This window comes from Rhinopithecus bieti, unplaced genomic scaffold, assembly GCF_001698545.2.
Source record: "Rhinopithecus bieti isolate Rb0 unplaced genomic scaffold, ASM169854v2 scaffold_3041, whole genome shotgun sequence".
In the NCBI taxonomy this organism is placed as follows: domain Eukaryota; kingdom Metazoa; phylum Chordata; class Mammalia; order Primates; family Cercopithecidae; genus Rhinopithecus; species Rhinopithecus bieti.
This window is the reverse complement of record NW_016804262.1, coordinates 2,482,004-2,505,254: the sequence shown is the minus strand read 5'-3', so window position 1 is coordinate 2,505,254 and position 23,251 is coordinate 2,482,004. Positions and strand designations below refer to the sequence as shown.

The following is a 23,251-nucleotide window of genomic DNA, read 5'->3' as shown; positions in this document are numbered from 1 at the left end:
GAGTCTGTGATTGTTGTTTTAAAATGCAAATAGTTTCTTCAGTTTTTCATTTTAGGATGTCCTGCAGATAGCCTGAGCATATATATATATATATACATTTTTTTTTTTCTTTTTCTTTTTTTGAGACAGGGTCTTACTCTGTTGCCCAGGCTGGAGTACAGTGGCATGATCATGGCTCACTGCAGCCTCAAACTCCTTAGCTCAGGTGCTCCTCCCAGCTCAGCCTCCCAGGTAGCTGAGACTACAGGCACGTGCCACCAAACATGGCTAATTTTTTTTGTATTTTTTTAGTGGAGTTGAGGTTTCATCATGTTGCCCAGGCTGGTCTCGAACTCTTGGGCTCAAGCAATCCACTCTTTTTGGCCTCCCAAAGTGCTGGGATTACAGACATGAGCCACTGTACCAGGCCTGTTCTCTTTCCGAGAGGGAGAAATTTGGTTTATATCTCAGTCTGCTGAGGCTGCTCTAACAAAATGCCATAAACGATGTTGCTTAAACAACCAAAATAAATTTTCTTACAGTTCTGGAGGCTGAGAAGTCCAAGATCAAGGTGCTGGCTTATTCAGTTCCTGGTGAGAGCTCTCTTCTTGGCTTGTAGACAGCCAGCTTCTTCTTATGTCCTCATACTGTCTTTCCTTGGTCCATACAGGGGAGCTGGAAGATCTCTTTAAGTTCTCCTGAAGCCACTAAACCCATCATGAGGACTCTACCCTAGGGTCTTATTCTAATTCTAAATTACATCCTAAAAGTCCCATTTAAATACCATCACCTTGAGGTTTAAAGCTTTAACATATGCATTTTGAAGGGACAGAAATAGTCAATCCATAACTGTTGAATTTTACGTCAGAAAGTTTCAATAACAACACAAATTCTTCTTTTTTTTTTTTTTTTTTTTTTTTTTTTGAGACGGAGTCTCGCTCTGTCACCCAGGCTGGAGTGCAGTGGCCGGATCTCAGCTCACTGCAAGCTCCGCCTCCCAGGTTTACGCCATTCTCCTGCCTCAGCCTCCCCAGTAGCTGGGACTACAGGCGCCCACCACCTCGCCCGGCTAGTTTTTTGTATTTTTTAGTAGAGACGGGGTTTCACCATGTTAGCCAGGATGGTCTCGATCTCCTGACCTCGTGATCCGCCCGTCTCGGCCTCCCAAAGTGCTGGGATTACAGGCTTGAGCCACCGCGCCCGGCCACAAATTTTTAATATGTGGTATTGGAAGAAAGGTTTTCATAAGTGCAACTTCTTCATTTTATATATGTGTTTATACATTGCGTTGAAATTCATTTAAAATTACATTTACTTTAATAGGGGTTTGAAAAATTTCTTTTTAAAGGAATCTTGTGATTTCTTTTGCAAAACTTTTTTTTGGTAATCAGAATCATCGTTCTATAATATATTTGTTTTATAAATGTGGATGCTTACACAATTGATTTTCTTAATTCTTCATATGGAGGGACTTGCTGTAATTCTTCTTTAGGATGTATATTTACTGTATGAAATGAAAATGTAGGCTGAAAGTCAGAAAATACATAAATTTTAAGCTCTTGTCTGTCTACATATATGAGCATAAATTTTAAAAAGATATCTTTTTTCCCAGTTTATTTAAATTGTTTCCTCACAAATATGCAAAACAACTTTATCTAGTAAACGTTCCTCTTGCATTAACAGCAAAAGGAGAATGTGTGAAGGATACAGGAAGCGAGAAACAACGTCCGCTCTAGCCCTCCTGGACTAGCCTAAAAGCAGACGGGCAGGAAAGGCTTTGGGACATAGGGTGATTTGCAAGGTGACTCCGCTTGTCTCATTCAAGCGATAGCGATACATAGGTCAGCACGGATCGTCTATAGTCACTGCCGTAAGTGACACCAACAGAATATATCAGAAAATCACTGCCTTTAAAGAACGAGGACATGTCATCCCTTTCTCCAACGAAGTCTTATATTTTACCATTCTGCGTGTATTATAAAGCTAAATATAAACAGCAACAATAAGAAGTCTCCCCCAGTGGATCCCTTGAGCTTTTCGGGAAAATGCAGATTTCTGGCTGACAGGAAGAAGAAACAGCATCCAATTGGCACTTGTGTCTCAATGACCAATCAAATTTCGCCTTACATTGCATCGCTGGGAGAAACGGAGCTGGACGACTCGGTCTCTCGGCCTGTGGCTGCTGCTGTTACCTAGATGGGCGAGCACCTCTGAGGCTGTCTTTGTTACCTGGGCCGTAAGGGACTGGCAGTTCAGCCCTTCTCTGTGCCTGCTGGATTTGTTTGTATTTGTTCCCAGCCTCTGCTCATGTAATGCACTCCCTTAACCAGGAAATTAAAGCATTCTCCCGGGATAATCTCAGGAAGCAATGCACCAGGGTGACAACGCTAACTGGAAAGAAAATTATAGAAACATGGAAAGATGCCAGAATTCATGTTGTGGAAGAAGTAGAGCCGAGCAGTGGGGGTAGTTGTGGTTATGTGCAGGACCTTAGCTCGGACCTGCAGGTTGGCGTTATTAAGCCATGGTTGCTCCTAGGTGAGTATATCGACTTGCCACTAAATCATTGAGTACTTTTGGCCAGATTATGTTCTCATTTTCCCCCTTTATGCGTAATAGTCTGTATTATCAGCTATCCTGCCGAAAAGCTGAACTGTTTCCTTTTTTGGATACGGAACTTCCATTAGCCAGCTACAGCCGTTTCTGCCTCACAGTGTACCCATAAGAAGCATAGATGCTATTCTAGTAGCACTTGGCACCGCATATTTGAATTTTAGCAAAGCTTTCTTCCTGTTTCTCTAACTTCTCTGGAGAATAACACATTGATGTTGTGTTTTCTTGGATTATAAAAGATACAGCTTAAAAAAAAAAAAAAAGAATGTATCAGGCAGAACTACAAGTGACAATGGTTAAAGTTATAGAAAAGTTAATACTTGAAATAGTCCTGTGCTTGCTGGCCTGCACAGCTCTTACAAACCGTGCGGAATACATGCCTCCTGTGGCCACGTCTGTTCATGGTGTCTGTTTTTGGAGTGTTTAAGAGAAGGAGATCTTTTATTTTATAGCTATGAGTCTGAAGATTTTATGATTTATTTTGCATTATGGAAATACTGAGTCCCTATACAAGCATAGTTCACAAATAGCAAATGAAGCAAGGTTATAAAAGTACAAACTTGTTAATTTGGCAAGAATATGGTATGGTGTTCTTAAAAAAATAGTCAAGAATGTTTTCAAGTACGTCTGAATTATTTCTGTTTACGAATAGAGAAATTAAGACTCGGAAAGACTAAATGACTTGTCACTATGCTGCGAAGGCATTCTTGAATACAGAGAAGACTGACAAATAGCCCAGGTATAGTTCACCTAGTGTCTCATTTCTTTGCAGAATCCTGTGAAGTAGGGATTATCAGCTTTGTTTTACAAATAGAAACCAGGATTTAAAGTTGGTGAAGTCATTTACACAAGGTAACACACCTAGTAAATAACAGAGCTAGGCATCAAGCCCAAGTCTGATGGACTCCTGCTGTCCATTGTTATATGAGGCTGCCTCACATAGACCAAGTTTTCAGTCCTGCTCTGCCTCTAATTTACTAGGTTAGCTGGTGCAAGCCATTTATCCCTTCTAGTCCTCCAAAAAGCCATCTGTAAAGATGAAGTAACAGTATCTGCTTATGTCATAGGATCCTCCTGAGGTGGTGGTTGTTGTAAAAGGTTTTTGATACAAATCAATTGCAGTATACATATGTTATTAAATATTATATGAATTGTTACATAGGCTATCTTTAAATTCACCAAATAAATGTCTCTAGTTTTGCAGCCCCGTGAAAATTATACCATATTCTTGTGACATTTACAGTAAAAAATTGAGTTATTTAGGTAATCTGAAAAGTTCACCTAGGCCTTGCTCACCATATCTAGGAAAGAAAATATGCCCTGGCACGTTTTTCAGTTTTCACGTTTTTCAGTTATTTTGGCTTCCACTGTAGTAATCATGGCTTGGAATAATTATGGTAGAATTTTCATATATCATTCACCAATTTAGGGTCTTCATGAACTTTGCTTATTACTATTATTATTATTTGTGGACTTACCCAAAGTGAACTGATCAAGGTAGTGTTCTGAGATTGGGGTTGGGAACCTCCCCAGGATAGTGGGAGAGTCCTGGGAGGAACTTCTGAAACTAGCCCTAAGAAGGTCTTCTCTCTGGACCAGGAAATGGAATACTTTCATCAGGAACAACTTCCCCTCTTCTGAAAGCGCACCTTTTTCTGCCTAATTACAAGTGCCTCATTCCTGAAGGACCCGTGGGTGGTTCCACCTACACTTCTTCTACATGAATGTTGAAAGAGTTGTTTCTGACCAGACTTAGTTTATGTCTGGGAGACTGGGGTTGTTTGCAGGTTGGTTCTAAGAGCTTCCTTCACCTCCTCGAAGCGACACAGCTTCTTCCGAGCATTGCATGCCAAACAACTTTTGGTTTTGGTAGTAAATAAAGAAAACAAAGAGTTGTAAAATGTAATCTTTTTTAGTTTATAAACTCCTAAAAAATGACTGCATTTAAAAAATATACATAATCCCAGCCTTGGTGAGGCCCGAGACGCGCGGATCACTGAGGTCAGAGCATCGAGACCATCCTCGGCTAACATGCCGGGAAACCCCCGTCTCGTACTTAAAAGGGAATACACAAAAAAAACTAGCCGGCGAGGCTGGCGGGCGGCCTGTAGTCCCAGCTACTCGGGAGGTGAGGCCAGGAGGAATGGCCGCTAAAACCCCGGAGGCGCGAGCTTGCCAGTGAGCTGGAGATCCGGGGCCACTGCCCAGTCCAGCCTGGGCGACAAGCGAGACTCCGTCTCCAAAAAAAAAAAAAAAAAAAAGAAAATACTTACATAGGCCCTCGAACCATTTAAAGAATGGATGAAAGATTTTAGATAGCATTTTTGTCCTAGGCTTTGAAAATTATATATTATAGACAGATAGATATTTATTATTTATTTATTTATTTATTTTGAGATAGGGTCTGAAAATAAATCCAGAGTGGAGTGCAGTGAAATGATCTTGGCTCACTGCAACCTCCACCTTCCAGGCTCCAGTGATCCTCCCACCTCAGCCTCTGAATAGCTGGGACTACAGGTGCACACCACCATCCCTGGGTAATTTTTTGTACTTTTTGTAGAGATGTGGTTTTACCATGTTGCCCAAGCTGGTCTTGAACTCCTGGGCTTAAGCAGTCTGCCTGCATTGGCCTCCCAGAGTTCTGGGATTATAGGCATGAGCCACTGCGCCTGACTAAACTGCCAAGTTTCAATTATTTGAACCTATTTTTTCCCCTGGAGTTGGTTAGGGCTTTCTACATTACAAAACAGAATTTTAAAAAAAATGAAGTATTTCAAATTTGTAGAAAATTACAGAAACTAATAGACCATTATGTATACACCATTCAGCTTTAACAAATGTTAATATTTTGATAGGCTAACTTTTGAGTAGAATAAAGCTGAATGTGAGTTCAGTAAGGAACCTGTAAGCTTGGTATTATCAAGAGGATATTGGCCAAACAGCATACTTGCTGGCCTTTCTGCTACCTAAAATCACATTTAAAAAGTTGGCTGAATTCCCAGATAGGTAACTTAAAAAAAAAAGTTTATGAAATAGAACCTAATTCAGGAAAGTAAAATGCTTGACGTCTTTAAACTGTGAAATTCACTTTATTTGAACTAGTTATTCTCCATATGAACTTGCTTATTAACTAGAGCCAGTTTCCTAGTGTGGGAGATCTGGGAAGCTGGCTGTGACAGAAAGATTGTAGAAGGGCACAGCCCTAGTGGTACATGGAGTGTGGGTGGGATCCTGCAGGCCAACAGCATTTGCTCTAAGCTACTGGGTGTTCCCAAACCAGCTGGCACGAAGTCGTCTTGTGGGTGTATGGTTTTTGTAATATCCTTTTTTAAGTTACAAAATAAAGAGATGTTTATTGTAAAAAGTCAGAATGAGCATAAAGAAGAAAAAAAATCACCTGCAACCCTACTATTAACATTTTGTTCTACATATACTTCCTGTCCATTTTTTAAGCACATACATATTTTTTGTTGTTATAAAAATGGATGATGGTATTTTGTAACCTGCTTTTATCACCAGATATATTGATAACATTTTCTGTCTGTCCTTTTTTTTTTTTTCCTGAGATGGAGTCTTGCTCTGTCATCCAGGCTGGAGTGCAATGGCACGATCTTGGCTCACTGCGACCTCCGCCTCCCAGGTTCAAGCAATTCTCATGCCTCAGCCTCCTGAGTAGCTGGGATTACAGGTGTGCACCAACCACACCCAGCTAATTTTTGTATTTTTAGTAGAGATGGGGTTTTGTCATGTTGGCCAGTCTGGTTTTGAATTCCTGACCTCAAGTGATCCATCTGTCCGAACCTCCCAAAGTGCTGGGATTATAGGCAGGAGCCACCACTTCTGGCCAAGAACATGTTTCCGTGCTATAAATATTTTACCACATTTCTTCTTTCTCTCTCTCCCTCTCTTTCTTTCTTTTCCTTCCCTTCCTTTTCCTCCTTCCTTTCTCCTTCCCTCCATTCCTCCCTCCCTCCCTTTCTCCTTCTTCTCTTTTCCTTTTCCTTTTGTTTCTTCTTCTTGCTGTGTCACCCAGGCTGGAGTGCAGTGGCATAACCATAGCTTACTATAACCCCAAATTCCTAGGTTCAAGGGAGCCTCCTGCCTTAGCCTTCTGAATACCTGGGAATACAGGCACACACTACCATGCCTGGCTAATTAAAAAAAAATCTTTTTTCTATAGAGAGGGTCTCACAATGTTGTTCAGGCTTACGTTTCTTATTTCTAATGGTGGTAATGGCTGTATGTATTTCACGACACAATTGTACCATTTTTTATTTAATGCAACAGCTATTGGGCTTTTGGTGTTCTTTTGTTTTTGTTTTATTTATATTACAAACAATACTATGGTGAACATTCTTATAGCTAATCTTTGCAACATCTGTAACTTTTAGGACAAATTTTTAGAAGTAGGATTTCAGAGTCCAAGAGTTTATATAGGATGACTCTTATCAAATTGCCCTTCAGAAAGTTGGACTAAGGTCCTTCCAAGTTGTTTGTCTTTTTTTTTAATAATGGAATTGCTGTACAAATTTATATAAAAGGTCAAGATGATTATATTTATGTTCAAGATGGTATCATTTATTTTTTCTAGGGTCACAAGACGCTGCTCATGATTTGGATACACTGAAAAAGAACAAGGTAAAAAAATGCTTTAAATCTGGCACCATATACACAGAATATTTTAGTTGTTTTATTTAGGAAAAACTGTATTGGTGCATCTTTGGTACATTATGGAGTTTACTTGGTAACATTTTGGCTATCATTTTAATAGAGTTGAAAAATAATTGGCACAGAATTCGAATATGTTGATCTATGATCTATCTTTCCAGTTTTACATTCTTCTTGATCTCTTTCATGTACCCTTATGAACCTGACCTTGGAGGCATGTCTTTCTTGCCTGTGTTTATGGAGTTTCTCTGTGTGGGATAGGCTTTCCCTCATCTCTATTTGTTTAAGAGCTGCCCATGCCTTAAGTCCCAACTCACATACCACTTCTTCTGTAATGCCATTTCCAGCCACTCTACTCCATACAACTGATGTGATTTATTACATATTTACTCAAAAGAATTTTTAGCCCTCTACCATTTTGTTGAGCACTGTTTCAGGTCATGGAATTACTGTAGTTGAAGGAGTGTAAGAGATTCTTGTTCACTTGATGCCTATGACCTAAGGGGCAGACAGGGAAGACAGACAAGCAGCTACAGAACAGCATTTGTGTGCTTTGATGGGGAAGTGCAGGGTGCTATAGAAGTGCATAGGAGATGATGCTCTTAACCCATGTTTGGTTTGGTTTGTTTTTGGGGGGATAGGTGAGTCAGGGGAGACTTCCTGGAGGAAGTGATATTGAAGTATTTCTCTGAAGAGGCTGGGAAAGGAGTAGACAGCCTGTAATCTCAGTGCTTTTGGAGACCAAGGCAGGAGGATTGGTTGACCCCAGGAGTTCGAGATTACAGTGTGCTATGATTTTGCTACTGTATTCCAGACTGGGTGACAAAGCAAGACTCTATCTCAAAAAAAAAAAAAGGAAGAAAAGTGTTCATACAGAATAAATGATATGTGTGAAGGCCAAGAAGCAAGAGAAAGGCTGATGCTTTCAGGGACAGAAAAGTTCAGTGACCCTGGAATAGAGAGTGTGAGAAAGAAGGGCACTAAGAGACCAGACCAGAGAGAGAGGTAAGCATGAGCCAGATCACAAAAAGCCATGTAAGCCAGAGTTAGTTGTTTGGACTTGATCCAAAAGACTGTGGAAAGCCACTGAGAAGTTACCCAGAGATGTAACAGGCTCAAATTTGCAGTTTAGAAAGATTTTTCATTAGAAGCAGTGTGGAAAATCCATTGGAGGGTTGCTCAAGTGAGAGATGGGGAAACTGGTTATAAAGCTATTGCAGTAATCTAAGGAAAAGATGACAGTGGCTGAGATTAAGATGTAGTGGAGATAGAATTACATAGATGTGAGGGGTTTTTTAGGGGGTAGAATTCTTACAATTTGATTACTTATGAGGCAGGATAGGGAGTGGGGCTAAGGGAGAAGGAGGAGTCAAGGCTGATGTCTCACTTCCTTTGGTAACTAAGTAAGGTTATTGTTCCATGAGATTGAAAACAGCGTAGAAGGAACAGGCTTTGAAGGAAAAACAGTGTGCTCAGTTTTGAACATGTTAGATTTTGGGTGATGTGGATCATCTTGGTGGGTGGATATGTAGGGTTTGAAGTTCAGAATAGAGGTGAATATAGATTTAGGAATCTTCAGCTTTTAAATAGTTACTGAAATCATTAGAATAGATGAAGCTGCCTGGGGGAAAAGTATAAAGTAAGAGAGAAGAGGGCCTATAACAGAATCTTATCATAGAACTGATAAATTGAGGAATATCACCCTATGTGGAATGATCAAAGGAAGAAGAGTCTGCAGTGGGAAAGGAGGATCTAAAAGAGGCCAAAAGAAGGTAAAACAAAAAGGTGGTGTTGTGGAAGCCAAAGAGAATAGTGTTTTAGGGAGGAGAGAGTCAGCAATGTCAGATGCTGCAGAAGTTTAAGTACGATTAGGCCTAAATTATGTTCATGGGACTTGGTGACAGAGAGGTTGTTAGTGCATTTGGTGGAAACAGTTTCATTTGAATTGGAGGCCAAAGCCGTATTGCAAAAGATTGAGAAGTGAGGAAGTGATGGCAAGGGGAAAAAAAAGAGAGAGAGGAGCTATAGGTGAGGAGGGGGATAGGAGAGCTTTCAGCATGTTTTAAGGCTGATGGTAGAAGAAGAAATTGAAGATACAGAAAAGCAAGAATTATGACTGTAGGGAGATGCCAAGAAAGTAGGAAGCACTGTGACTCCAAGCACAGATTCTGGAATGAGCCTTATTGAAGATGCATGAGCATATCATTCATTGTAATCAGAAGGCAGAGGGGAAGTACAGATGTGGACAAAGTTGTTAGTTTTTTTTTCTTTTTTTCTTTTTTCTTTTTTTTTTTTTGAGATGGAGTCTCGCTCTGTTGCTCAGGCTGGAGCACAGTTGCATGACCGTGGCTCACTGTAACCTTCACCTCCTGGGTTCAAGTGATTCTCAGACTCTGGATTATCTTAATGGACTTTCTACATGGCTTTCTTCCACATGTTTGGTGGACTCTAGGAAAAGGAGCTCAAATACATAGATGGAAGAGGAGGAGGTTGCTCAAATGTACCACCTGAAAGAAAATTTTTTACAACCACACCTCCCCTTACTTTTCAGCCAGATTAGTTCATCAGAATCTCTGGGTATGAGACCCTGTGGTACTGATAGTTTTTAAGAGTTCATCAGGTGACTCTAATGTGCAGTCATCCTGAAGAACCATTTTATTAAGTAAAGAATATGAAGGAAAATAGGGAAATAATTCTTGAAAGGGAAGTTGTGTACTACTGATATACTTCTCCTATTTAAGTTTTTTATATGGATATTCACAGATTAATTCAACAAAGATTTTAAGCATTTTCTGCTAAACTCACTGCTCATTTGCTTATAACACTAAGTTAAACATGGTCCCTACCTTCGTGTAGTTTCTAGTGCAATGAAAGAGACAAACAATCTCTAAGTGGTATGAGCTGTAATAGGGCAAGTCCAGGGCTATGAGAATATATAGGCCAGGTGTGGTGGCTCACGCCTGTAATCCCAGCACTGTGGGAGGCGGAAGTGGGAATGTCACTTGAGGCCAGGCGTTCAAGACCAGCCTGGGCAAAAAAAGCGAGACCCCTCTCTGAAAAAAAACAAAATTAGCTGGGCATGGTGGTACACTCCTGTAGTCCCAGCGACTTGGGAGGCTGAGGAGGGAGGATCACCTGAGCCCAGGAGTTCAAGATTGCAGTGACCTATGATTGCATCTTTGCACTCCAGCCTGGGTGACAGAAAGAGACCCTGTCTCTACATGATGATAATAATAAGTTAAAAAAAAGGGTGGGGGGGAGAGAGAGAGAACATATAGTAGAAGGAGCACCTCTGGTGTGGGTTGAAGAAGTATTGTCAATCAAATGAGTCGCATTTAAATTTTTTACCTTTCTTGTTATAGATATCAACACAACACCCCAGTCTCTTTTTAGATAACCTAATTCATGGGATTTTTAAAAATCATCTTTTTTCTTTCTCTTTAAGGTGACTCATATTCTTAATGTTGCATATGGAGTTGAAAATGCTTTCCTCAGTGACTTTACATATAAAAGCATTTCTATATTGGATTTGCCTGAAACCAACATCCTGTCTTATTTTCCAGAATGTTTTGAATTTATTGAAGAAGCAAAAAGAAAGGTGAGTTTTGTTTTGATCCATAGTTCTTCAGAAGCAGAAATTTGAAAGTATGGATCCATTACCCAATCTTTATTCTTTTTATAATGAATCTCTAAAAAACCATTATGAAATTTCCCTTCTAACAATGTTTCATTATTTCCTACAATTATTTGGTTAATTGCTCTTTTTTCAATGAGATACTTAGTTTTAACATTAATTCAGTTTCTCATTTTCCCATGCCTTACTGAGAAATGTTCAGAGATAAAATCCTCTACTTACTGAGTTTTTGTCTGTAAACATGTAGTTAGATTTCCTTTGAGGGTTTATAGCACCTGACCTCTGACCAGTGTGCAAGATATTCAGGGGGACTGTAAAACAGAGACTGCTCTAGACTTGTTAGTGTATTTATGATGATTAACATGCATTTCATTTTAATGAATGAAATAGTTATTGTGAAATTGCATTTTTAGCAGTAAAATTTTAAGGCACTCTAAGGACTAAATGTGCATTGCTTTTCTTAGATTGTATGAAAATGCTGATCATAAGCTGTCTGTTGGTTTTCTGAAGTTAGAAGACCAATAGCCAATGCCATATAGTACTTCAATCTTGTTACTGTTACTGGATTCAAGTCAACATTCTGACAGGCAAAGTTTCTAGGTTGGCTGTTATCAATAATTATTCCTTGAAATGGCGTCATTTTTAGTCAGCAAATAATTCTCACAGATTTTATGTAAGATACGTAGGTGGGAAAGTAGAAGCATTTACAGAGAGAAATAACTCTTCTGGAACACCTAACAATGACAAGATTACAATCAGGTTTAATTGAACTCTGGCCTACCTTCTCTCCCTTCTACCTTCTCTCCTTCCCAATTTCTCTCCCTCTCTCCCTTCTTTCCTTTCATTTGGTAATACTTATTGAATGCCTTAGGTGCCTAGCACTGTTCTACTTACCTTCCTACTAGACTACCTGGAAAATATAAAACTATTCAATTCTACTGTTCATCAACTTTAATAGCAGATACAGTCATGCACTGCATAATGATGTTTGGACTGCATATATGATGGTGGTTCCATAAGATTATAATAATGTATTTTTACCATACCTTTTCTATGTTTAGGTATGTTTAGATACACAAATACATACCGTTGTGTTACAGTTGCCTACAAGTTAGTACAGTAACATGCTGAACAGGTTTGTAGCCTTGGAGCAATAGGCCATACCATTCTAGTTTGTGTGAATACACTCTATGATGTTTACAGCATGAAGAAACTGCCTAACAACACATTTCTCAGAATGTATCACCACTGTTAAATGATGCATGACTATATTTGAATGGAAGCAAAGGAAGAGGGTTTTTGTTTGTTTGTTTTTTGTGTTTTTTTTTTTTTTTTTTTTGAGACGGAGTCTCGCTCTGTCGCCAGCTGGAGTACAGTGGCATGATCTCGGCACACTGCAAACTCCGGCTCACTGCAACCTCCACCTCCCGGGTTCAAGTGATTCTCCTGCCTCAGCCTGCCAAGTAGCTGGGACTACAGGTGCACACCACCACACCTGGCTAATTTTTTGTATTTTAATAGAGACGGGGTTTCACTGTATTGCCCAGGCTGGTCTCGAATTCCTGAGCTCAGGCAGACCGCCCGCCTGGGCCTTCCAAAGTGCTAGGATTACAGGCGTGAGCCACCGCACCTGGCCAAGGAAGAGGTTTTCTAATTCAAAGCCTAATATTGGCCATTCTGTTTTCTTGTGAAAAACTTTACAGGCTCTGGATTGTAACATTCCAGTGTGTGAGTTAATAGTTTTAAAATAAAATGATGTTTCTGTATTAGCTCCTTCTCTAAGGAGATGTAGAATATGCCAGAGATGGGAAAGTGTAGATATCATCCATATTCATATTAACATTAGAAGAGATGTAAATGTTTCAAGTAAAGATTAGACGGGGTAATACTATCTAGAAAGAAAAGCAAGAGATTGAATATTCTAATAAGTGTGGAATTTTAAATGAATTTAAAAATAAAGTTTGCCTTAATTTGGGCCAGTAAATTAGAGTGGATTTTAGTTTGGGTTTCCTAAAAACAAAGCTTGAGATGAGGATTTAGAGCTGATGATTAATTTGAGAGGTACAATCTCTAGGCAGTGAGAGTGGCAAGAAAGGAAAGTGATTCAAGGTGGGAAGAGAAGGAATACGAAGTGATACGTTTACTTTTAGTATTTTAGTTTGGGTTTCCTAAAAACAAAGCTTGAGATGAGGATTTAGAGCTGATGATTAATTTGAGAGGTACAATCTCTAGGCAGTGAGAGTGGCAAGAAAGGAAAGTGATTCAAGGTGGGAAGAGAAGGAATACGAAGTGATACGTTTACCCTGCTGGGCTCATTGCACAGTGAGCTGACTATTGGCTATTCAGGAGGTGTAGCTACTCTACCACCCAAAATATCTCTGGACAGGCAGTACAAAGAAACTGCACCTCAACCCATTCTGGGAGGGAGGAAGGAGAGAGAATTTATCTGCCTGGCTTCCTGTCAGCTTCTGTTTCCCATTGGTCAAAGTTTGCCAGTGGGGATATAACCAGCCCCACAATTCTGGGTTATAATATTCCACTCCTTCAGCGGCCATCTCAAAGCCAAATCTAACACCCTATAATACAACTTTTCAACCAAGTTGAGAAATAGAAAATCCAGGACTCAGAGTATGCCTGTCTATGCTGTGGACACCATTGAAGAAGAGCTCCTTCTTTGACAGGCAAAAGTGAATGGACCTAAGGGGAGAGCAGTCAGCCATGGAGGTGGTAGCTGAGGTGGAGTGTGCTGAGAGGGTCTGTGAGATGGCGGCACCACGAGAATCTGAGGAGTTGCAGAAAATGTTTCTGATAAGATGAATTAGATTTCAGCAATATGTTCTACCCTCTCAAGCCTTATGTTTTATACTGGGATCCTAACCTCAGCCAGTATGTGCCTGCCCTGAAAACTCAGTGCATTGACACAATCTCAGCTTGCTGCAACTCCGCCTCCTGGGCTCAAGTGATTCTCCTGCCTCAGCTTCCCTAGTAGCTGGGATTACAGGTGCGTGCCACCATGCCTGGTTAATTTCTGTTTTTAGTAGAGATGGGGTTTTGCCATGTTGGCCAGGATGGTCTCAAGTGCCTGATGTTAATTGATCCACCTGCCTCAGCCTCCCAAAGTGCTGGGATTATAGGCATGAGCCATCATGCCTGGAAATATATATTTAGTTGTAGCAATAGAATTCTTGAATTTTTTTCATTTGTTTTAGAAAAGATTTATTCATGCATTTGTCTATTTTATATTCAAATATTGTTAAATTTAATTACTCAGTGAATTACATGTTTCAAAACTACCTTTCTAGGCCTAGTTTGTTGTTTTTATCTTTTTACATACCATCCCCAAATGGAATGGTTTCCATTTCCCAAGTCTTTCCTCATTTCCCTCTGTACTTGCAAAACTCTGTTTGGTTTCTCTGTCCTTCCTTTATGCTTAAAGGGACAGAAATACACCTGAGAGGAACCGTAATGGTAACTTCTATAGCCCAGAGTCCTTTTAGAAACTAAATTTATTTGTCCCCTGTTTTTACGTGCAAAAGGTACAAAGTATGACAATGTATATTTGATATTTCATGTTTGTTATTTATAAGATGCGATTTTAAAAACATGATGTAAGTAGTCCATGTTCTTTGTAGAAAAAAATGGAAAAAATTAAGATACTGCCACACTTAGATATAACCATTGTTAGCATTTTGATATATTTTTCTAGACCTGTATATTTATTTTTACAAAAATAGTATCATACAGTTTATATTCTTTTATAGCCTGCCTTTTTTTTTTTTTGCAGCTTCATGACTTTCATTTGTGGTACCTGTGCTTTATCTTGAAAATACCTTCTCCCCCTGCCCCAGACAGTGGGCTGGGAGGGGGCAGCAAAAAATGGAAGATGTCCCTCCCTATTGCACATGGACCCTATGTACAGGCCCACCTGGCTGAGGCCAGCAGGACTCTTGGCACATTCTTGGATCCCTGCTCAGGAGGGGAGGGCTGACAGGGTGACATCACACGTGAGATCGGGACCTTCGGACAGCCACTCTGGTCCTGGATACTGATATTTGCACTTCTTGGTCCTCAGTTCCTTCCTGGTCCCATCTCCGGCCCTGGTCCCCTCTGTATAGCCTGCTTTTTATACTTAATGATTCAAATCATTTTAAATTTTTGCACAGTATTCTGGTAGTTGGTGATTCTATAATTTATCTTATTTCCTACTGTGAGACATGTAAGCTGTTTGTAGTTTTTTGTTCAATATAAGTAAAAGTTCGTTAGAGAAACATTATGGGTCTAAATAAGTACCTAAATTCACTTTTTTAGATGCTTCTGTTACCAATAAAGGGTCATGACTGCAAGTTGTCCAGGTTCTTGGCATTTTGAACAAAGAATTGGACAGAATGCCCATCAAAGCAAGAAAGAATGAAGCAACAAAAGAGTGAAAGCAGGGATTTATTAAAAGCGAAAGCGCACTCCACAGTTTGGGAGCAGGCCCAAGCAGCGGCCCAAGGGACAGGATACAGAAACTTCTTGGGTCCAAATATCCGCTAGAAGTTTCCCAATGGCCACTTCATGCTCACCTCATGTAAAGGAAGTGGTATCCTGCGGTCAGTCTGATTGGTTAGAGAAAGCAGCCAACCAGAGGCTGAAGTGAAGTTACAAAGGTCAGGCTCCTGTGCAAACATCTGATTGGTTGCAAAAAGCAACCAATGAGAGGCTAGGGTGAAGTTACAAAGTTACGCTTCTATGCAAACGACGACTTGGCCTGCAGTCAGTATGATTGGTTGTGGACAGCAAATTTCCCATCTGCATGCAGAAAAGGTGGAGGGTTTACAAAGGCAGTAGCCCTCTGGTCCTTTTGTTACTTAGGTCTGGAAAGTTAGGGTTTTCCTTTGAATTTAGTTCTAGGAAGTCTGCGTGAAACAGCCTTAGGTTCCCTGCTGCCAGACCCTATTCTCTTGCCTTATGTCTTCCAGTTTGTTTCAAAGCAGTCTACCCATCACTTTTTTTGTATTTGTCATATTTGCATTCACCTCTACTACTGTGGATAGTCATGAGTGGAATGTTGTGACCTGTGCTCCTCATAGTGTTGTCCGGTTTGCTACCATATCTCTGCAGGATGAGAAGGTTGTGCCTCAATATAAACCAAGACATTGCTTAGTTCTTTGAGAGATTTTGGCTACTCCCCCACCCCACCCAAACGCTGAACTAAGGAGTATATTTTTAGTGACAATTGATTTTCATTCCACTGCAGAATTCTTATTTCATCATAGGTGGCTGTCAGGCACTTGCAGACTATCACATTATACCCAAGGTTTTTTTTAAGTTCTGGGGCATATGTACAGGATGTGCAGATTTGTTACATTGGTAAATGTGTGCCATGGGGATTTGCTGCACCTATCAACCCATCACCTAGGTATTAAGCCCAGAATGCATTAGTTATTTTTCCTGATGCTCTCCCTCCTCCTACCCCACCCCACCCTGACAGGCCCCCAGTTTGTGTTGTTCCCTTCCATGTGTCTATGTGTTCACATTGTTCAGCTTCCACCTATAAGTGAGACATGCGGTGTTTGGTTTTCTGTTCCTGTGTCAGTTTGCTAAGCATAATGGCTTCCAACTCCATCTATGTCCCTGCAAAGGACATGATCTCATTCCTTTTATGGCTGCATAGTATTCCATGGGGTATATATATATCACATTTTCATTATACAGACTATCATTGATCGGCATTGAGTTGATTCCATGTTCCGTGTCTTTGCTATTATGAGTAGTGCTTATGCCCAAGGTTTTTTTTGTTTTTGTTTTTGTTTTTGTTTTTTTTTGAGACAGAGTCTCACTCACCAACCAGGGTGGAGTGCAGTGGCACGATCTCAGCTCACTGCAACCTCTGCCTCCTGAGTTCAACCGATTCTCCTGCATCAGCCTCCCAAATAGCTGGGATTACAAGCACCCACCACCATGCCCAGCTAATTTTTGTATTTTTAGTAGAGATAGGGGTTTCACCATGTTGGCCAGGCTGGTCTCGAACTCCTAACCTGTGATCCACCTGCCTCAGCTTCCCAAAGTGCTGGGATTGCAGGTGTGAGCCACCGTGCCTGGAGATGCTAAAGTTTTAATGGAAGTTAAATATAAGGGAAAACACCTGGGCTTGGCTCAGTTACTGTTAAGGAATATTAATTACTTATTCTGAGAAGATGTGAGGGATACACATTGCTGCCCTCCAGGAGCTTGCAATCTAGTTGAAAACTGTAACGGCACAAGAACAAAGACAACTCTGTGAAATGGAAATAACATAGCATAATTACTGTCTGCCCATAAGTTACTACTTGCCCATAGCAAAATGGTGATTTTGAATTTTTGCTTTTGTTTTTTTTTGTTTTTCTCTTTTTCTCTTTTTGTTTTTGTTTTTGTTTTTTTGAGTACGGAGTCTCGCTCTGCTCGCCCAGGCTGGAGCGCAGCTGGCCGGATCTCAGCCTCACTGCCAAAGCCTCCGCCTCCCGGGTTTACGCCATTCTCCTGCCTCAGCCTCCAGGAGTAGCTGGGACTACAGGCGCCCGCCACCTCGCCCGGCTAGTTTTTTGTATTTTTTTAGTAGACACGGGGTTTCACCGTGTTAGCCAGGATGGTCTCGATCTCCTGACCTCGTGATCCGCCCGTCTCGGCCTCCCAAAGTGCTGGGATTACAGGCTTGAGCCACCGCGCCCGGCCGATTTTGAATTTTTGAAAGAACACTTTCCTTTCAGAAATGCAGAACAAATTTATTCACTTAGCAAACAGTTATGGAATACCTACTATATGCCAAGAATTGCACTAACTACTAGGCATACAAAGATGGCCAAGACATTCCTCCTGCCCTCATTTCACTTGGAAAGAGGCAGTCTTAGAACAGAAGTCAGAATTAGCTGTACCAAGAAGAGCAAAGGTCTTCTAGGCATAGGACAACAGCAAATGCAAAGAAAAAAAAATGCTTTATAAATTGTTTGTTACTGTTTTGAGCTCTGAAAAAGGGATATAAAGCCAATAATTTCTCTGGAAATACTTTCAAGGACAATATGATACCTAACGAATAATCAAAAGGTAGAAAGTAGGTAAATTGAAAAGCTGTAGAAAAACAGCTATTATATAAAGTAGAAAGAAGAAGAAAATAATATCACTTTAAAACATTAGCTAAAATTGGATGCACATTGTGTAAGACTGAAAATAAAACTAGTTTCATGTTCAAAAGCCTATGTATGGATCATAAAGTAAAGCCGACTAGTATATAAGCAGGAAATATTAAAAGTGACATTGAAGGGTATCTCTTGCTTATTAAGCTTATGATTGCAAGTTTCTTTGGAGTATCTAATTAATTTGTTTTATGCTAAATGAAGTTCATTAATAATTTTCATCAGTTACCTTAATATAATTTTTAAACATCTTAGGTTTTGTAAAAGTGGGCTATTGCTACAAAATGAGAAAAGTTCCCAAGGTGTATAGTGAATATTTGTGTTTTGCTTTTCTTATATAGAAACTGTTGAAGTTTGAAAAGGAGTCATAAATATCTATAGAAAACAGTATATCCCATAGTAATGTAAGATGTGAAAAAAGAAAGCAATTGATATTGTCCTTTTTTATATGAGGATTTTCAAAATGTTAACTGATTTTGTTATTAAAAATTTGGCTTTCTTGAAAAGAGATGCACTTGCAAATTTGTTACAGCAGATCAAGGAAAGGAGTTTTGCAACAGATGTATGAGCCAGAAAACTGCCTTGCAGAAGTAAAATAATCTGATGAGTCATAACAGTAGTATTGTTAATATGTGCTCTGGGTAGAGGGTTTTTGGTAGCATATTGTTTTTTCCTCCTGCTCTCATCTTTTTTTGTGTTGTACCAAATAAAGAATCAGGAAATGAAGTAACTAAAATGTCTAATTCTGGAGGGTATGCTCACGGTTCATCACGTTTCATTTCGATCATTAACTTTTTAAAGGCTTCAGATGGGCCAAGCTGTATCAATGCTGTCCCATCAGATCTATCACATTCATTATTAATACAATATTGCCCCTGTCAGCATTGGTCTTGCGCTGTGTCTCTTTTCACTTGGAAAGTATCATTTGCAAGTTACCTGAAACGTTTTTTCATTTATTGACCTCATGCTGGTGTCTGATTACCTTTTCCACTTCACATTGTTATAAACTATTTGTGTCACATTTTACTACCTCAAAAGTTTAAATATTTTTAAGTAACTTCCTGCCAGAATAAAATATGTCCAAGGGTAGAAAATTTTTTCCTTGCTGATTATTTAAACAGATTTGCAAGCCACTGACACTAGCTTATTTATGAGAACACTAAGTATACTCTGGAATATTTCTGGCTTTCTGTTTAGTTTATAGTTATGATTTTATTTTGTGTTTCCACATATATTTCCTGTGGTTTTTTTCTTATTTATATACACTTGTCTACTAAGTTGTTAGGTTTTATGTATACTTTACCGAAACATTTGGCTACTAAGTTGTTAGGTTTTCATGTGTACTTTACTGATACATTTGAAGTTATTAGGTTTTTGTGTTTACTGATACATTTGGCTACTAAGTTGTTAGGTTTTAATGTGTTCTTTACTGGATTACTTTAGTTTAATGAAAGATACTGTTTCAGAATTCCAAACATCATTAAAGCATTTCAATCATGGGTTAGTAGGTAAGGGAGGTATAGGTTAACTGATTGATTGATTGAGTTTCCATTTGTTGTGGGTAATGAATTTTATTTCAGTAATCAAATAAGTTGAATCAAATAAATCGACAAAACTGAATATTTATTATTTCAAGTAATATAAGAATGTGCAATTGATTTAATAACCTTTCTCAAATGAATAATGAAGATTTTTTTTTTTTTTTGTAGGATGGAGTGGTTCTTGTTCATTGTAATGCAGGAGTTTCCAGGGCTGCTGCAATTGTAATAGGCTTCCTGATGAATTCTGAACAAACCTCATTTACCAGTGCTTTTCTTTGGTGAAAATGCAAGACCTTCCATATGTCCAAATTCTGGCTTCATGGAGCAGCTTCGTACATATCAAGAGGGCAAAGAAAGCAATAAGTGTGACAGAATACAGGAGAACAGTTCTTGAGTTGCATTATAGCAGACAATGGACAACTGTAGTTTCTGAACTAGCTTCTATAGCCATCTTTTCCCTTCTTTTAGTCTTTAGTAGACTAGCAAAACTCCCTTTTTTCTCTTGCCTTTTTTATGCATAAATGGAGGTCAACTTGAATGTCCTGACCTACTGTATAAGTAAATTTCAAATGTCATTACTTTCTCTTTGTTATTATAATGTGTGATTAAATGCTTTTTTAAATTGCTAAGGGAAAACAACAAAGTATTAGTAATCATTGCTTTCTGTAGAAGAAAAANAATCTTTTCAAGATTAAAATGAATACCTTAAATCTCCCAAAATAGATAACCAATATCTGAAGGTTTATACAATATTTATATAGTGGCTACAATATTCACAAAATTCCTGTGTTCTCTTATGAAAAATATACACTTTTCGTTTCTTCCTCTTCCTCCTCCTCCCCTTCTTCTTCTTCTTCCTCTTCCTCTTCCTCTTCCTCTTCCTCTTCTTCTTCCTTCTTCTTCTTTTTTTTTTATTTGAGATATAATTTGGCTGTTGTCACCTAGGTTGGAGTGCAATGGCACAATCTCGGCTCACTGCAACCTCTGCCTCCTGCGTTCAAGCGATTCTCCTGCCTCAGTCTCCCAAGTAGCTGGGATTATAGGTGCCTGCCACCATGCCTGGCTGATTTTTGTATTTTTAGTAGAGACGGAGTTTCACCATGTAGGCCAGGCCGGTCTTGAACTCCGGACCTCAGGTGACCCACCCACCTTGGCCTTCCTAAATGCTGGGATTACAGGCGTGAGCCACTGCATCCAGCCTCATTTTGGTTTTTTCAATTCTATTATCTGATTTTCTTTCTTTCTTTCTTCTTTTTTTTTTTAATGTATAGATGTTCTCTCATATATTCTTGTGAGCTTTGGTTCTTTGAATAGGTGATCTATTCTCTTACATTTTGTGCTTTTTATCTTGGGTGCCTAGCATTCTGTTTTTTGATCCTATGTCATAATTGTTTGAGAAAATGTTTGATACTGCAAGATCATTGTTCATTGGCCTGTTTTCTACCTCAGTATTCTACCAGAGAACATATTTTTTAGGGGAGAAGGGTTATGGTTTTGTAAGAAACTTTAAATATACTTTTAGGAAACCCACAGTCATTTACAGTTTTATCTTTGGCCTTTGAATAGGTTCTTTTCTCTTTAATGTCTCCGTATTTGCAGGACTGAGCTCTGTACATTGTAAATTTGCTTAAAGATTTTGATTTTTTCTTCAGAATAAGGTATACTTAAAATTAATTGATTAGGACAATTTCTTTTCTTTTTTTTTCGAGACAGGGTCTTGCTCTGTCACCCAGACTAGGGTGGAGTGGCATGAACACAATGCACTGCAGCCTCTACCTCTGGGGCTCAAGCAATTCTCCCACCTCAGTCTTCTGAGTGACTGAGACTACAGCTGTGCACCACCACCTCTGTCTAATTTTTTTTTTTTTTTTTTTTTTGTAGAGACAGGAGTGTTGCCATGTTGCCCAGGCTGATCTCAAACTCCCGCCTCAGCCTCCCAAGTGCTAGGATTACAAGCGTCAGCCACCATGCCTGGCCTGATAGTTTCCAAATAGTTTTTCATGACTTAGAAGATATCATTGCCATGTAGATTTTATTTTTAAAAGTCTTGAGCTCTTCTTAAATATACATTATAGAGAGCAAGCATAGATGGAAAGTGCATATTGAGCACATCTGTGCATTTGAGAAGGCAGGCTTTCATGTGCTGTCATGAGCAAAAAGTAGAAGTGATAAATGCAAGTTATGTTTTGAGATTGCTTACACCCTGACAAGATACCATCACTTGTGATGTTATGAACTCTTTGCTTCTGCTGAGAACCAGTCTAAATATAATCAACCTACAGTGAGTTATTTGAAGCCAACCAAGGCAGGCAGAACCCTCTTAAATATGAGAGTGATGTATAGTTTCTCTCTATGGTCAGTATCACTGGATGAGCCTTCTTTCACAAGAAAGCATGTATTTAAATACATTTTATTTTGCTGAGTCCTGTTTAGTTTTCAGCCATTAAATGTCACATGAAGCCTTGATGGAATTTGTTAATAATGGATCATGTATTATTATTGTTATTTGAGATGGAGTTTTGCTCTTAATGATATTATTATTATTATTTGAGACAGAGTTTTGCTCTTACTGCTGGAGTGCAGTGGCATGATCTTGGCTCACTGCAACCTCTGCCTCCCAGCTTCAAGCAATTCTCCTGCATTAGCCTCCCAAGTAGCCGGGATTACAGGCATGTGCCACCATGCCCAGCTAATTTTGTATTTTTTTTGGTAGAGATGGGGTTTAACCATGCTGGTCAGGCTGGTCTTGAACTCATGACCACAAGTGATCCACCCGCTTTGGTCTCCCAAAGTGCTGGGATTACGGTGTGAGCCACTGCACCTGGCCTGGATTGTGTATTATTTATGTCTGTGGTTTATATACTTAGTTGTTGCTTGTAGTGATCTGGGTAAGATTCAAACATTTATCTTTTGTATCTTCTACAGAAGTGCTTTGAGCCTCAAGTTTGTTTAAATCTTAAATTGTAGTTCACTGTATTAAAAATAGATCAATGAATATAATTCAGTCTTTTAGGGGCACCAAGTAAAACATAAGGTCATATATACTATACAATATGTTTATTGCACTTCCCATGGAGATAAATCATTCTGTCATTCCGAGTTATTTTTAAAAAGGATCTTTATCATTACGATCCTCTTTCTCACATATTGTAAACTTAAAGATATGTACACCAAATATAGGTCCTTTTTTTTTTTATTATTATTATTATACTTTAAGTTCTAGGGTACATGTGCATAACGTGCAGGTTTGTTACATATCTATATTTGTGCCATGTTGGTGTGCTGCACCCATCAACTCGTCAGCACCCATCAATTCATCATTTATATCATGTATAACTCCCCAATGCAATCCCTCCCCCCTCCCCCCATAGGTCCGTTTTAAAGGAGAGGAAAATATTTCAAGGAGTTTTGCCTCTTTGTTTTAAATAGATTATTCTGCCATTTTTTAAAGGAAAGGGAAAATGAAAACAGTATGTCTGTTTAATCATTGGAAACAAATATAGAGGCTTTAAACAACAAACTGAAAAAGATGAGTAGAACAAAGGCAGTGGAGCATACAATACAATTCTATTTATCTGAGATTAATTGAAGTTAATAATTTTTAAATGGTTTTCTAATTTTGTGCTTTAAAATTGGTTTCTGATTACATAAAATTTGGATCAAAA

The 23,251-nt window shown here is 39.1% G+C and overlaps 1 protein-coding gene and 1 long non-coding RNA gene across 2 annotated transcripts in view; one reads left to right on the top strand and one right to left on the bottom strand.

Moving 5' to 3' along the window:
* Nucleotides 1–2,003: 2,003 nt before the first annotated feature.
* Nucleotides 2,004–20,240, top strand: DUSP19 (dual specificity phosphatase 19). The gene is given in 5 exon segments (XM_017867483.1): nt 2,004–2,517; nt 7,184–7,230; nt 10,706–10,858; nt 19,755–19,858; nt 19,860–20,240. Coding segments are annotated over 5 exon segments (651 nt in total). The 5' UTR covers nt 2,004–2,291; the 3' UTR covers nt 19,981–20,240.
* LOC108526641 (uncharacterized) overlaps nt 19,829–23,251 on the bottom strand; it is a 28,056-nt gene continuing 24,633 nt past the window's right edge. The window contains exon 3 of the long non-coding RNA XR_001884575.1: nt 19,829–19,914. This is a non-coding gene — a long non-coding RNA (uncharacterized LOC108526641). The remainder of the gene's footprint in view (nt 19,915–23,251) is intronic.